The 17,303-nt window shown below is 34.1% G+C and overlaps 1 protein-coding gene and 1 pseudogene across 1 annotated transcript; both read right to left on the reverse strand.

The window, feature by feature from the left end:
• Nucleotides 1-5,684: 5,684 nt before the first annotated feature.
• Nucleotides 5,685-8,044, reverse strand: LOC108733501 (myrosinase 1-like). Its single transcript, XM_018464675.1, has 8 exons — nucleotides 7,953-8,044; nucleotides 7,756-7,850; nucleotides 7,115-7,690; nucleotides 6,713-6,801; nucleotides 6,305-6,604; nucleotides 6,115-6,249; nucleotides 5,945-6,051; nucleotides 5,685-5,878 (listed from the first exon to the last, which is right to left on the reverse strand). The coding sequence occupies exons 1-8, from the start codon at nucleotides 7,991-7,993 to the stop codon at nucleotides 5,749-5,751; spliced, it is 1,473 nt and encodes a 490-aa protein (XP_018320177.1). The 5' UTR covers nucleotides 7,994-8,044; the 3' UTR covers nucleotides 5,685-5,748.
• Nucleotides 8,045-10,765: 2,721 nt separating this feature from the next.
• LOC108733553 lies at nucleotides 10,766-16,926 on the reverse strand (annotated as a pseudogene).
• Between the last annotated feature and the right edge of the window lie 377 nt (nucleotides 16,927-17,303).

Consider the following 17,303-nt stretch of genomic DNA (forward strand, 5'->3'; position numbering starts at 1 on the left):
TATTAGTTTAATGTATTTGCTTCACAGGGGTCTCCTTTAATTTATTGGGATTATGTGTGTGGACCAGCGGTTCCCAATTTCTTTTTTTTATGACAGAACCCTTTCTGATCCTCCTTTTTTTCTCGGAACCCCATCTCGACAAAACATTAAACTAATAATATTTTTATTACTCCTTTTGTATACATGCTGTAATTTTCAACTTGAATTTTGAATTCAAAATATTTATTGTACGTAGAGTCGTATTCAGTCTAATAATTCTGAATTTGTTTTTACTGTACACTGTTTTCGCTGATACACGTCGAAACAGCCTCAACCTAATAAGTTCTACTATTTCTACGGCAATTTCAGCTTTACAATCGAAAATTGTAATTTTTGCGTTGTCATAAAAATTCAGTTTTCTTCTTGCAATTGCTCGTTATAAAAATTTACAATATATGTGCTGCATAAGCGTAAAAAACGGAAATTATTCTGACTATTAAAAAGAGGAAAGAGGAAACTGCTCTACCTGGGACACATTATGAGAGGCTACAAATACCACTTACTACAACTAATAATACAAGGAAAAATAAGTGGAAAAAGATCAGTAGGAAGGCGAAGACATTCTTGGTTGAAAAACCTACGCGAATGGTTTCACACCACCAATAACCACCTGTTTAGAACAGCAGTCTCGAAAATTCGTCTAGCCTTGATGATTGCCAACCTTAGGAACGAAGATGGCACTTGAAGAAGAAAATAAGCGTAAAACCGATAGTCCTTTAATTTTTTTTTTTCGAAAAAATACTGGCTCTCGCCCCTATTATAAAATGAACAGTTAAGGGTTTAGTCATCAACTTTAGCTTTTTATTTGCTAGTATCTACAGCGACATATTAGCTGAGCAAGTGTTTCCCCTCCACAAGAAAAAATTCCTAGCTACCAGTCATTCGTCAAAATAAGTTCATAAAATTTGTTATTTTTTTTACCACAACCGCCACATTGCAAGATCAGGAAGACATAAGACATTCTGCAGCTTACAAATTAACCACTACCATTGGTACGTTTAAATGCGCATAACAACGGCCATTACTTAACCATCAGCCAATCGGAATTAAGAGGGCAAAACTACTTCATTTTGCTGGGCTAAGAACTCCATTAATTTAAAGGGTGCACTTTTTAAGGCTTCTTTTAAGATTCTATAAATATATGTTTTTAACGTAGTCCCTCCAACTATTATAATGACTAAAAATTTTTTAGAGGTTGTTCGAGATTGATGTTTTTGCTTTTTGTATTTGACTACATCATTTTTTTATTTATGTTGTAGCTTTGTAAGGGCTCGTATCTGGTGATATCCTGCTGCTACCTATTAGTAGTGTATAGAATAAAGCGGCACTACCAAAACTAATTAGCGGTGCTATCTGTTATTGAGATAATAACGCATAGACGTTTAATTTGTTTGGAATTTTGTATTCAACTTATATGTACTGTACACCTTAAATTACACTACGTACATTGAACTTGTTTGTATAAAACTATCTTAGCTGTCTGCATGATGTGATCCGTGTTTGAAATTATATGAATCATTTTTTGCATTACATGATCTGTTCTTAATGATCTGAATCTCTCAGAAACATAAAACTACGACCTCAGTATGTAAATTAAGAGGGTGGAGTGTAGGAGTCCCTTCCTTAATATTATGGATGACAAGCTTCATTGGTCATTACAAATTGGGGTGGTTCTGGTAGACACAATAGTTTAAGATTTCACCATCTGACCCATTTTAGAATGAAAGTTTAAACATTTATGGGGCAATAAAATCAATCGCTTTGAGTCCTGGATGGGCCTACACACCACAATACATGACTCTATGACAGCCTTCTTGCTGTCAACAAAACAATTTGTTGCAAAACCCGGTTATTCCCCCAGCAACATTATACCTTATAAGAATACAGCATAATATTTTTATTATACTAACTTATCGAAATCAGATCTTTATTTTAAAGTGTTACTGACAGTACCACCTACTGATAGTAAAAAAAAAATATTTTGTACTAAGTAGATAATCAGTGTTACGCAATGACGATCATTAAGCCATTGTTTTCCCATAAAGAATTCTTAGTATGAAGTTATTGTTAAATTAGGAAATAATTCGTAGAAAGAATTAAAATTCAGCATATGTTTCATTACTGTAATAGTATAAGATTAATTCTCTAAAAAGTGCAGACTTGTGGCCCATTGGGTCATATCCGGAAACATAAAATATTTATGGTCATTTAATTAACATGGAAAAATTATTTTTTTACATGTATATTTGAATCTGAATAATTGGCAACGAATAGGAATGCAAACAAAAAGAATTTGCCATTGGCGGGTTGCTTGTTGTTATTAATAATAATAATGTTAATAATGTTTTATTATTCGTTTAAGTATTTCAATGAATCAAGTGTATGAAACTGCAGGATGTTACAAAAAGTTGTGTTGAGAAGCACGATAGCATGATAATTGTTATGTCATTGAACATTAATTAAAAATTCTCTGCTTATCACATATGCGAAGATTAGTTCAGGTTTGGAAAGAGTACAGGTGCATATCTAACCAGTCTTGGGACTGACGACTTCTTGATGATGAATATGAAAAATATCATTGAGACGTCAAAGTAGCATTGAAAAAACAATATTCCTGGAAGAGGATATATCGCAGATATATATCGTAAGTAACTAATTGGCAGAGAGATAACGTACAACTTGAACCTCCAGGGACCTAGCGAAGTATTCAAGTTGGGGGGGGGGGGCGGTATGTAACCGATTAACCATCCGTTGTACATTAATTTTCCAATTGATGTTTTACACACACGTGCAAAAATATGCATTTTTAAATAAAAAATAATTATCAAATAATATTAAATCAAATTAATTTCATTCCACTATAGATTACCTCAAGTTAATAAAGAAAAAATTTTTGTTCGCACACCCTTGCTTTTAATCGACCCCAGAAGACATTCTTAATACAGTAGGTTAATATTTTAAGCTTACGTGAATTCACCTGTGTTTAAGTTTCACTATATTGTTTACATCAATAGCGTCGCAAAAACTGTTTTCGCTTTTCGTCTTATCATTAGGGCATCATGTCTCTCTTCTATTTTAAGTACTAATGTTTTTTTCGTTCGAAGCGACCGAAAAGCTCGCTGTAAATATTAGCTGATGAAGACGAAAAGTTTCCCCCGTAGCTATTTTATATTTAGCAGCTACCTTAATGATGCCTTACCTAAAAGACCATATATCAAATAATATCTCTAACTGCGCGTATGAAGCGGTTATGACTCAGCCATATGATCAGGTGGATCACTTGTAATATTCCTTTTGTGTAAAGTGTTTATGAGAATGTTTGAGATTAGGTTCAAACGTTCTACAGCCATTTTGAGTTTATCATGTAAAAAGTTTGTAATTTTATCTTAAACGCTTAAAAATTCTTTTCTATAAAACATATTTATATCAAAGCTAGCTGCATTGGAGTCACAGTTTTCAAATATTCGTTTTCGGTAATGACTGGAAATCCTGATTTGGATTAATTTTAAATTTTCTAGCAAAAATTTTGGCACTTTCTATTAGGTTATGAATTACATTTTTCTCTTACTTTATTGAAATAGGGGATTCTTTGGTTCTTGTGTATTACGTCTACAATATTCAAGCCTTCATCTTAGTATTTTTGCGTACCAGAACAGATTTACGAATTATCCCCTCAAGTCACTATTGATGTACCACTGTATGAAATCGAATGCTTATAGTAACTGACTTACTATGGGGTATTTCACTCGAAATATTGTCCAGAAGTCCTATTTCTTGATGATACTGTAACAGTAATTTTTGCTTCGGTAAACACCGAATATTATGGTCGCTATGCCCTTTTGTATAATCTTCGAGTTTCTCAACCTACCTACAGGCGTTTGACACGAAATTATGAAAAAAGTCTATTTTAACATATTTCCTAATTAATAACATAAGTTGAAAAAGCCAACTGAAGAAAATATTGAGGGGAGCAACCTCCGACATCCCCCTTTGGCTAAGGGCGTGTAAACCACTAAACTAAAGATTTGAAATATTCTTTGAGTACTTTAAGGATACACTAAGGAACGGTTTTCTGAAATTCAATACTCTAAGGGGTGCAATGGCAAAGTTTATATAAAGAATTATTAATTCTTTTTCAAAATATGCATGGAAAGGAACGAAAGAGGGTTGGAAGATTGCGATGACCTAGAAGACTAAAGAAGGGTTTGTAAGACGGGAGGCGCAGACCTATGTGGATGTGAAAACTGAAAATGTTGATTTTGCTTGAGGGGGCCGATGGGGAGAGCGGGGAAATGGGTGGAGTAGATAAAAACGATGCTGTGGAACATTAAAAAGATATTTTTACCTGGAAACAAACGGGTAGAAAAATTGAAAATTTTAAATGTCGAGTTATGTAATTTACAACTATCCCTTCTACCACCACGTCTGACCGCCAACTAATTCCGTTGGGGTTGTGGATGATCCTACTTTATTAAACTTGGCAACCCCAATCACCGGAAGTGTAAAGAACTGCGATATGTAATAAAGAATTTCTGATTTAAGAATGCTTATCATCTTCTTAATAATAAAAGAAATCAAAAGTAAGAATTTAAGATTATGATGATGAGAAGTAGTTATTCTTAAGGTGAGAATTTTATTTTTTTTGTAAGTATTATGATATGATATCTGATGAATGACAGTGACATAACATCGTACATCGACATATTAGCTAAACAAGAGGTGTAATTGAATTGCTTATCTGTAGTACCAACACTTAAACAAACATCTTCTTTCTTCTATGTTTAATGTAAATCAGTGTGGAGTATCAACAACTATTGCAGGAAATTAAAACGCAAGTTTTCTTAACTTAGAAACAATAAAAAAGTTTGAAATGATTTATTATCGTTGTTTTTAATTGCTGAATACTGATATCAGGTAGTAATTCTACTTAATAATGTTAAAATATTAAATGCGTTTAGATCAAATTCGTTAACACTGAACGAATAGTTATTGTTTCCAGAGTCGTAGCCAGTTTTTCCTTTTCAATGAGTCAAGACCGTTGTAGATTTTAATTTTTCATATAGCGCAAAACATATTGAGAATCTAGGCAGGAATAGTAAAGAATGTCTTAGACTGCATGTTATTTATTCACCGCCTCATGGGTAAATAACTTAGCAATCATGTTCATCGAGAGAAAAATATTGCAAAAGCTTTTGATTTGCACAAAGTACAGAAATATTTACATCAATAAATAAAAACAGCATTCATTTCATTATCCACACTGCCATGATAAGAAGTCATACCGATTTTAACCACGTTTGTTTAAAAACTGTAATATAATAAGGGAATGGTGAGCAATGGTGTATAAAGTCAGGGACCTGGGTTGGATTCTCGGCGAGAGCCTAACAGCATCAGCAACAATTTTTCTCAATAAATTTAAGATTATTAGTAGTGGCAAAAATTAATTCACTTTAATATACCTATTAAAAACCGTACAAAAATTTTTCTAAAATTTTCTTAATACCGGAACTTATTAAGGACATAGAAAAATACGATGGAAGGCTAAGTATATTAATAAAAAATATTCGCAAACTCATCCAACTCACAAGAATCAAATTTCATCACCGATGAAAATAAACATTTGATCATGGAAATACTAAGACAACTCTTTAGTATACTTTTTTATTAAAAAAAAAACTAACAAACACTTATTTTTAAATAATAAATAGTTTAAGAGAGTGGAGGGTAGTCTCCAACAGCCCTGGTGGCGATGATGTTTTTGAAAAATGTGGCTGATGATTTTGGTCTTCTTGGAAGATCTGGGTCAGTAAAATTGACAGAATGAAGTCCGTATCGGTATCTAAAAATTATATCGGAATGTAAATTCTATTTCTTTCTGAAAGAGTAATTACTGGTAATTGCTTACATATATCCAAATCTCCATTCAAAATTGTCCATTAGACTCCAAACAGCATAACTGCGTACGTCCACATTGTCTTCGTTGATAGCTTCTAGAAGTGCTTCAAGGTATGACTACAAACAAAATTAATTTTTGTTCACCTGTACACGTTATTTGCATTATTTTATTTTATTTACCCCTATATAAGATACTCTAACATTATCTTCTAATTCTCCACTATCTGGACAACCATTTTCTGTAATGTGAATGACAGGGTTGTTATATGTGTCTTTAATCCACGCTAGAAGTTTTCGGAAACCCCATGGAACAATCTAAAAGATACGGTTTTAAGAAAGTTATTTAAATGATGCAAAAGTGTGAGCATACGGCCTCTCTACGAGATGCATCCATCGGCCAACTAGAATTACGGTACAGTTCACTTTGCATATCGTTTTCAAATAAAACTGAATTGTTTATTACTGGCACGTTGTTTATCATTTTAGTGGTGTAATGATTCAGTCCAAAGAAATCGTATGTTCCTCTAATATATTCAATTTCATCCGATGTGAATTGGGGAAGTCTAGACCTAGAAAAGCCTTGGGCAGCACTTCGACTCCCAATGTTCTCCTTCATTACTTGAGGATAATCACCGTTTGTAGAGAAAATTGGATTAGAGTACATACCTATCTAAAACCACAAACGAAAGATGATAGATATGCAAAATAACGTAAAATGTTAGTTTTTATACACATAATCCTTTAAATTACGTGCACAATTTTAATTTAACCTAAGTACCTTGAATTGTCTGGCTCTGTCAGCAGCATCTTCATCTTCAGCGGTGGTCGGTTCATACCATTCGGCGCTTAAGGTGATGCCCATTGTAGCTTAAACAGAATTTTAAAAATGTCGTTGTTTGTCTTGCAATTATTTCTAATCTGTCCTGCTATATTTCACTTAGTAAGCCTTTCGCGAGAAGCAGCAAATAGTTTATTGAGTTAACTATTTAGCAGAATGGTTCTAAACCTACTTCTGAATTGTTCTGTAGGGATCTATGAAATTTTATTGTTAAATCGATTAGCATTTTTTAATTGACGACTTGTCTTACACTAAATCATAGGATCATTACTTAAAAAAAAAGTTCAAAACCGACTGCAAGTACATTGGAATTCTAATAAATTAAGTATTGCGAATATTTACCATTATTTCTAGTCCTGTAGGTATCATTGAATAGGTGATAAACTGCAGCATGAGCCTTTAATAAGTTGTGTCCACATATATAATCGGCTATGCCCGACATGTTTAATGCTGGAACTTTTAATATGTTTCCATAACCTTGATTACAAACTTGAGCAGGTTCGTTGAATGTGATCCAATATTTAATGCGATCAGAATAATTTTCCAAGAGGACTCTTGCATATTCCGCAAATAATTTGATGATATGCGAATTTGCCCAGCCACCGATTTCTTGGATGGGTTGAGGAAGGTCCCAGTGATAGATGGTCAACATGGGTGTTATGTTTTGGGCGAGAATAGCATCAATAAGATTGTTATAGTATGCGATTCCTTCTGCATTCGGACTGTATGGATAACCTTTGGGAAATATCCGAGACCACGATATAGAAAATCTATAAAAATTGGCTCCTAAGTTTTTAAGAAGAGCAATGTCCTCCTCATATTTATGGTACGAGTCACAAGCAACATCCCCATTGCTTGCGTCATAAACGAATTCGGGATTCCTGTGGGCTACATAATCCCAATTGTTTTCACCTTTTCCTAGTAAGAAGGAAGTATCTCTGTGATTTCGAATATTACAACAATTTGATTTAACTTATTGTTACCTGACTCATTCCAAGCTCCTTCAACCTGATAGGAGGATGTTGCAGTTCCAAAAAGGAAATCGGGAGAAAAAGTGTAGTTTGAAGCACATTCTCCGCTAAAATTAAATACTGGTGTATAGAAAGATAATTTTTTACTGAGTTACTACAGTTATGAGCTCGATAATGGAAGCGTATTGAATAAATCTATTGGTACTTACTGCGCAATGAAACCTATTAAAGTAATTATCCTTAAAAACATTGCGTTGTTATTAACTTCTATAGTCAATGATACTTAGGGTAGGAATCACACAGAGGTGCTTATATATACTTTTAAGACTTAATACTTAAGCGAGTTTTGATTAGATCAACCTTGCTGATTTTTTTAAATGACGTAAATTGTTATTATTTATATATTGGAATGCAATATTTTATACCGTTCATCATCAACTCCATTTATTTCCATTTATATCTTCTCCAAATAGGTACATAAACATTCTTTGTAAACTTCAAACAAATATTTCATAAGAGTAAATCATGATGATGATGATGTTGTTGTTCTTGATCGATCTGAAGTTGTTATAATGAATTCTATATCGGTAATATCTAAAAATTTTACTTAAGGATATACTTCCTCGTTACGAAACGGTAAAGGTAAACAGGACCGCTATTTCAAGAAGTAGCTGTCACTTTTAAGGGATGTAAATAAATGCAATAGTGGTGGCTGTTTATATCCGGTTTAACGTCATTGGCGTGCAATGAAATAGATGATTATGTAATGGCTAGCTGCATAGACTTTATCTAGGGTGTACAAATGCCGATTAACTTTATTGGTTGTAACACAAAGATGAAACCCTTTAAGCCAGTGGTTTCCAACCTATGGGGCGTGCCCCCCTAGGGGTCGCGAGACTGTTGCAAGGGGGGCATGCAGCTGTTTTCAAAATATCATTTTCAAATACAAACCAAAAAAGTCGAATAGTTGTCAAAAAAATGAATCAGCAAAATAAGTATACGTATACCTAATCCACAATCCTCGCCGCGAAAATTATTATTTCTTATAATTTATAATTATGTTTGGAGCACGGCGTTGTACGGGTGCGAAACATGGACAGTGGGAGCGGTGNGATATCAGCTGAGTATTTATGAAATTAGATCGTTAGAAAAATTAAGGGGCCGCAACAATTTTTTTTAAAGGGGGGCGCAGGTACAAAAAGGCTGGAAACCACTGCTTTAAGCATGCATCATTGAGATAAATGATCGTACAAGTCTTGCCCTACTTACAACCAGTATTCGTTTTTCTACTTTTTCTGTTTTGTCTTCTCTTCTAATGTTCGTGGTTTATTTTCTTTTATATATACTATTTTCATCATCATAAGGTCGTCAGTCCTAAGACTAGTTCGACACGCACCTCCACTCTTTCCTATCCTGAGATAATCTTCGCATTTGTCTAAAACATCCAGTAATCTAATCTAGGTCTACCTGTATGCCTCGTAACTCCTGTTTCTGCCTCTAATTTATCTCTGACTAGACCTTCATGCCTGAGAAGGTGTCCTTCCTACTTATATCTCCTATTTTTTTATTGACTTTCATAGAGTCCTCTGTTCTCCTATTCTTTCTAATACCTCTTCATTGCTAACCTTCTCTATCTCGGGTATGCCCATCATTTGCCGGTAACATCACATTTCGAACGCTTCTAACATCTTCTTTTCCGCCTCGCCCACCGTTCATGCTTCGCACCTGTACAGCGTATCGCTCTAAACACACCTTTAACAATCTTTTGAATTTCTAAATACGATTTACTATTTTATCTGATCTAACTTTTTTTTAATGTACAATTATTCATTTTCTCATTTTCCTTTGTGTTTTAATATTGTACAGTACAGGCGCGTTCTTTTTTATTATATAGTCGGTAGGCGCTTCGTCGAATCCGACCCTACCCCCTTTTAGCGAGTGTCTTTTGAAGATTTCCCTCCTCGAGGAAAAACTAAACAAAACAAAAGGCAGTATTACATTTCTGACAATCCGCCTACCAGCGACAAGGAAGAGGGAGCTCTGGCTTCATAGTTCATTCACATTTATTTTGTATATGTTATCGGAAATGTATGAAATCTAGGAATTTTGTACAATTCCGCGGCTATTTAGGAAATATATAAAATATTGTTTCAAAGATCTTTTAATACACACATATCTTGAGAAATGTATACATTTCCTAGAAATTGTATACAATGACGGGTTTCATACATTTCCGGTAACCTATAGATATATATTGTATTGTTTTTGTATATGTTTGTTGATCGTCGTATGCGTTTTAGGCTTTGTTGGTAAATATGTCGTTTTATTTTCTATTTGTATATCTTTGGTAACATACAGATGTGTAAATATTGTAAATAAACTTTGTATATAGTTAAAGTGCGTGTAGATTTCCAAGCGCGTATCAATTTGCAATTTTTTGTAATAGACAATAAGTAGTGGTAGGCACCTCCACCATATTTTTATGTTCATGTTTAGTCAAATAAAATGTTTTGTAGTTGCTCTTAAGCTTTTTATGCTAGACCGCATAGAGGGACTAAATTCGCTCTGTTACTGGTTTATGAAATAAATAAATAAAAACAAAACCTTTGTTAATTATCATTATATTTACACAGACGTTTTGGTATTGTCGAACCTTGCCTTTTTCATAGAGGTCGTTCAGCATTAAGAACAAAGAGTTCCTCTAAAATTGACTTTGCTGTTCTAATTTACAAAGAAAGTCAAATTTTGTGGATCATTTTTTGAAGACAAATAACCTATAACTATTTAAAGTTGAGAAATACGTAAATTTATATAATCAATTACTAGGATTATTTGGGAATCTTTAGTAGATTGATGCGTAATTCATCTCATAGGGAGTTTAGCCATATATGCAGTAAAGTAAAAGATCTAACCTTTTTTTGTTTTCTTCTATACCACCAAATATAACATCTATCACAATAAACCCGTAGTCTCAATTAGTTTTGACTTATTGATTTGCATGGTACATTAATAAATTAAATGCTAAGCTAAACATATTTTATTAATTTAACAATTTTTAAACAGTTCTATTGATGATGACATTTTTATAAAAGTTGACAGAGGCTTTTGGTGTTCTTTCTAGTTGAGGGTCGCTAAAGTTAACGTAATGAAGCCCGTACCTGTAACTGAAGTCAAAGAAAATTGAAAATGTAAATATAGACAATTTATATGCTGTCATAATACCTGTATCCATATTTCCACTCAAAGTTGTCCATTAAACTCCAAATGGCATATCCTTTGACAGCGACATTGTCCAAATTAATTGCTTCTAGAAGCGCTTCTAGATATTGCTAAATGAAAACGATTTATTAAAATCATTTTATTATCAGCTAATAAAATTTGTTGAGGAAAAACAAAATTATAGGAATAAGCTATTTATAGCCAATAAATTTCTATCTATTAGTTAAGAAGTTAATGCCCTTTCAGAAAAAAAGATTTTTGATTGATTTATTAAAGTTATTTACTCACCGTGTGATATGAGATTCTTATGGTATCATTAAATATTTCTGGATCAGCACATCCATTTTCGGTTATGTATATGTCGGGATTATTGTAAGTGTTTTTAATCCAGTTTAGGAGTTTTCTGAATCCCCATGGAACAACCTTACAGAAAAGAAAGTCATAAAAAGGTAATAGTAATGAAAACATTTCTTTGGTTTCCATTGTTTTCTCATAGTAATAGTAGATATGGTGATAACAACAATTAGTCCGTCATCTACATTATTGTCGGTGTCTATTGATAACTAGGAAACTGAACAGAACCTAATTTTATTTTGACCCTTCGGTTTGCCTGTTGGAGTAGAAAAAACTATTAATTTCAATTTTCTTATTCCACTCTTTTTGGTTTCTGTTCTACGTGTCGTGTGTCTTTGATTGACCTGCCTCAGGTGAAATATGAAATACAAAATGATAAACATGAAACGTGATAAATGAAATGTGAAAAGCGAAGACAAGAATTAGGAAAGGTTATTGGGTATAAATCTTAAATCTTTCTAGTTTATCTAAAATTTAAATGTCTTGGAAAATATTCACAAGACTACAAATTAAATGATAGATTCATAACGATTTCAACATTGTATTCTTTTTATTTTCTAAACGCGAATCCAAAAGCTTGGTTTCTAGTTTTAAAAACACGGAATACGAAGCTCTTTTATTTTGTAATATACAAACCAAAGAATCAAAATAAAATTAGTTGTAGTTGAAGTTTTCATCAGTTATGTATCAATGGATTTGAAGTGTATTTTGAATGACGCCTTGACTGTTGTTGTAACCACACTATTACTATAGCAAAATAAAAATAAACTGAAAAAACGACGTTATTAGGTGTATCAACATAATTAAATTATCCAAACAGATTTAAATCATTTTCTTTACTTTACTGATATTTAGATATATCAAATTATTAATTTCCATTGTTGAGCTTCTCGAATTTAACACATATACGAACAAGACTATTTCCTTGGCGTTTCTATTGTAATCCATTTCATGAAACAACTTTCAACAGGATTTGCTTTTTTATGACGTAACATGAAACGCATTTCCCTGATTCTCATTTAAAACAGTGTGTTGCTAGTTTATGAAACATATTTCATGTTTCCATGGATCACGTTTCATGTTTCATATTTCTTCAAAGTGTGACCCGCTTAAAAACTCATAAAAGGCATTTGTAAGCGATAAAATTTCCACAAACAACTTTAAAATTCGGGACGATACTCTGCCACTGGTGAAGATTGCATAGAATAAAAAACAGAATAGTTAGAATTTTCCTTACTGCAAGTCTGTTAGCACCGTCTAAGGGCCAGGTGGGATCAAACCATGTGCTAATTTGGGCATCGTTTTCGTATGAAGCCTTCCTAGTACTGTTTACAGGTGAACTTGCGACCATAAATGTAGAGTAGTGATTTATTCCAATAAAATCGAAAGTTCCTCTTATATATTCTACTTCATTCTGTGTGAATGTCGGCAGTCTTGAAGTTGAGAAACCCTCAGCTGTACTGCGTTCGTCAACCGACTTCCTCACTGTCTCTGGATAATCACCATTCGTCGAGAATATTGGATTTGCGAACAATCCTATCTACAAAAGAAACTATGAGGCTTCTGCATTCAGTGGTGTATTTAAATCTAGTGATTCTCTCGGCTGAATTAATTGTTACAAGAATAATTTTCCTTGGGGACTGTAGTAGAGTCAATCACATCTGAAAACTTCGTACTTCTCGTCAGTCTGCTTTTTATAGTCTGCTTTAGTTAATAAATTTAGTTGCGTTTAGGCATGATATTGGGGAGGTAGTATTTAATTTATTGATATGTGAGTATATCTTCTAAGACATTTTGGTTTAATTTTTGACTTAATTGGGGCCTGATGGTAGGAGCAATATTTACAATCCTTACCAATTTAGGAATTAATTTAAAAAGTTTGCCGGGGTTAGCAGATAAATCCGTTTCGTATAATTGAGAGTTCTACACAAATAAACCTCCAAACAACCCTTTTACTAAGTTCGACTACTATGGAGGTCATAAATCGATGCGTTCAGATGAAATCGCAATTCGACTTAGAGCCCGTAAAGATATAGTCTACATTTACTGTAATTTCATTTCGTTAAAGTAGAGAGGTATTTGTCGTCGTAAACATGCCACTGCATTAAATAAGTCATGATTAAAGCGCATTGGGTTGTCCACTTTAGTAGCGCATGCGAAAGCAGAAGAAAACTCAGGAAACTAATCCTAGCGTTGGCATTAAAAAAAATAGCATCAAGACGAAAACGAACAGTGATATTGTTTATAGAAATCATAAACAATACAAGAAAGATATCTGTACTTTCTATAAAAAATAAAAAAGCAGAGGTAAGAAAACAACAGCTGAGCACAGCACACGTCGCTGGCTCTAGCGGACTGCTCGCTCTCCGCGCGGTGCGCATTATATCCACCTAACACAGCCGTTGTCCTCTTTTGCTTCTTTTTGTGACAGAAAAAATCGTAATACCCTCCGTCTATATAGAAATTTCACTTTAATAAATTTGTTACTTAAGAAATCTTACACGAAACTACCTTGCCCTTTCTGCGGCCTGTTCTTGCGTTGTATCGTTGGGTTCCTTCCAGTGGGCACTCAATGTTATTCCCATTTTACCTTAAATTGTTTTTTTCTGCTAGCAAACAATCTCATAATATTACTTTTTATGCTTACCGTTGTTGATTGATTTATAGGTGTCATTGAAAAGATGATAAACTGCTGCATGAGCTTTCAGTAAATTATGAGTACATAAATAATCAGCCCTGCCTGACATATCTAACGCTGGCGCTTTCGAGACATCTCCGTAACCCTCGTGACAAATATGAAACGGTTGGTTGAACGTTGTCCAGTATTTAACCCGATCAGAAAAATGATTAAATAGGGTTCTTGCATATTCTGTGTACCACGTAACAATATGCGGATTAGTCCACCCACCTAGATTCTGAAGCGACTGCGGAAGATCCCAATGATAAATAGTTAACATTGGGGTTATGTTTTTTGCAACAAGGGCATTAATAAAAGCGTTATAGTGTGCAATTCCTTCTTTGCTTAAATTGTAAGGATGGCCGTTTGGGAATATTCGAGCCCAGGAGACAGAAAATCTATAAAAATTTACTCCCAGATCCTGCAGGAGAGATATGTCTTTGTCATATTTATGATAGGAATCACAAGCTACATCTCCGTTGCTCCCATCAACTATAGAATCAGGATTATCATGAGTAAATGTGTCCCATATGTTAAGCCCTTTCCCTAAAACCATGCAGATGACTTAAACATACTATTAAGGAATTAAAATTGTTCAATATGTTAAGGTTCATTACTACTGCATTAAGTATTTATAAAAAATACTTTACCACTTTCGTTCCACGCTCCCTCAACTTGATAAGATGCTGTACCAACTCCAAAAATAAAGTCGGAATTAAACGTGTACTGCGAAGCACTTTTTACACTAAAAAGAAACATTCTAAAAAGCATAATTGTGGCTAATATTTTCATAAGTTTATGAAAATACAATTTAGAGTTGGAACGGTACCCGGTATATATCCAGTACCGCATAATGGTACCTAGCATTTCAACCAGAGCGAAAAAAATAACCTAATATTAATTAAGTTATAAAACGAAACCATACATTTTGAATTCTAGAAAACAGCATTAGACAAGGATCTGTAGAAATTGCAAAATTTTATGAGACTCAAAAATGTTCGACAAAATACACAAGAAGGTTGACATTCACTACTCTGTAGTAATTCTACAGGCGGCAGGTGGAATTAGCCTATATTCACTCAGAACTGTCTACGGCACCGGCGCAGCGTGCTGATGTGATCCAAAGAGGTCGAAATCGTAATTAATTAATATGCATTATGTCTTGTCAGTACTCCAGAAATATAAAGGGGGAAAAATTTACTTATATAAAAAAAATAGAATAAACCACCTTGCACCACCAAATGATAGACATATACATGACGGTAATAATCTCAAAACCTCTACTACTCCGCCAATGATGACCAGGATTGTCTAGCGGGGGTTGTCTTCTATTCATTTCAAAACAATTTCGTCAGCACTGTCATGTCGTCTTTGCTGGTCTTCACCTCCTGGATGCGGTGCCACATTTTTTGTATGATGCCGCGTGCGAATACATTGTTTTTTGCTTGCTATTTCTAAAAAATTTATCTCTGTATTTTGTGGCAATAACAGTAATTTTGCCAGTCGAACGAAGTACCATTAATCGTCATTACGTACAATTGGCCTGTTTGCATACCAGTTGCTGCGAAGGTCACGAGTATGTATACGTACGTTTCGTTACTTGACGATTGCGATAAGAAAGGACAATAAGAACGCGGCCGCTAACCAGGCAGTCATTAACGGCTTATTAAGTGGTACTTTTTGTGCGTAATTTTTACACCCTCTACATTTTTGCGCTATCATAACGTGCACTCTATGGTGCCTCCAGATGTTATCTTTCAAATTCGGAATACTGATCAGACATACTATATACAATTATGTACTATAATAACACAGCTTATTGTATTTGTTGATAACCAAACGTCCAAAAGGCAATATTTCAGCGATGTCGTCATTGCTGGCTACCAGCGGTAGGATTACTGTCGGCTATTCAGTTATTCGGTACCTATCCGATAAATTGGCAAAATCACTATCCGCTGCATTACTAATATAATCCAACAGCAATAAAGTTATAACTGTTTCCTATAGGTAATAGAAGCTACAGTTGCTTAAGGGAAACTCATTCGGAATATTCAGTTCTGTATCCACTGTACCTACTCCTCTTAGACCCTGTTTTTACTTCTAATATGCCCTTCATACTTGGTAGGACACCAACCTATCTCGCCTATTTCTTATTGACTTCCTTCTAATACCTCCTTATTTCTAATCTTCTCTATCCACGGTATCCTTATCATAGCACATTAACACTATATTTCGGACGTTTCTAAACTTTACTATTTCGCCGTGCATACCGTTTACGTTTTGCACCCGTACAACCCCTACTTTGTATTTAATTTTAAAGTTTAAGGTTTCATATGAAACTTATGAACAGAATATGCAGACGAAACAATTGCTAAGCTAAATGCTTCGTGGTAATATAGATACCAAATAAATTTGGATGGTGATATTATGATGACGTCATGATTGTATATAATTATTCTTTTAATCAAAACTTGAGATTTTTTGATATTTTATATAATATGGTGTTTGAAAAAATAAGTTCCTCAACAGTTATTAGATCAAAGTATAAACACTTACCGGAAAATTAAGACAGTAAAAATAACTGCAAGTTCAAGTTTGTTCATGTTTATAGGCTGTGGAAGTAGACTGTAGAATAGGGCTATTTATAGGTCTGCACTTTTTAGAAACGATTAGATAAATTCATTTTATGATTATGTATATTGTATAAGCTTACAGTAGGTAACTCCACTAAAACTACGGATAATTGTTCTGCGTGATAATTTAGTAAGCAAAGGTATTAGTAAATATCTATGTTTACTGTTTGTTGAGATTGTATGAATAAATATTTGGAAAGGGGTAAAAATGTTTAATGATTTATAACTACTTCCAGGGGCGGTTGATGCAGAGGTGCTGCGGAACTGAGCGAAGATACGCGTGTACAGTCCAAGATGTTTGCTAATTGTGCCTTCTAAAATTCTTAAAAGTTAATTCTAACGTTATTGTGCATCCACTGAAAATAATATACGAGGGTGGATTGATAAGTTTCCGGCCTAACCAAGAGATGACGCCACTAGGCCTACCTTGAGGTGACATTCTATAGCACCATCCTTGGATAGCTTGTAGCTATAGTTTCAGCCCGATCTCCTTGCTAGTGTAGGTTTGACAGCACGCTGAACAAGACGCCTCTGTGGTTTTCGTAAAAATGGAAAAGCAGGAAAATCGTGCTGTCATCAAATACTTTTATTTGAAGGGGTTAACGCCGAAGGAAATTAAAAAAGAGATGGACTCAACACTGGGGACATCCTCCCCGTCATATTCAACCGTTAAGCAG

Source organism: Agrilus planipennis, unplaced genomic scaffold (assembly GCF_000699045.2).
Source record: "Agrilus planipennis isolate EAB-ADULT unplaced genomic scaffold, Apla_2.0 scaffold44, whole genome shotgun sequence".
Lineage (NCBI taxonomy): Eukaryota > Metazoa > Arthropoda > Insecta > Coleoptera > Buprestidae > Agrilus > Agrilus planipennis.

Coding starts and splice junctions, on each gene's coding strand:
- LOC108733501 (XM_018464675.1), bottom strand. CDS start 7,993: ATGTTTTTAAGGATAATTACTTTAATAGGTTTCATTGCGCA. Junction 6,605..6,712: donor ACAGAGCCAGACAATTCAAG/GTACTTAGGTTA, acceptor TTGTGGTTTTAG/ATAGGTATGTACTCTAATCC. Junction 6,052..6,114: donor TTAGAGTATCTTATATAGGG/GTAAATAAAATA, acceptor TTTTGTTTGTAG/TCATACCTTGAAGCACTTCT.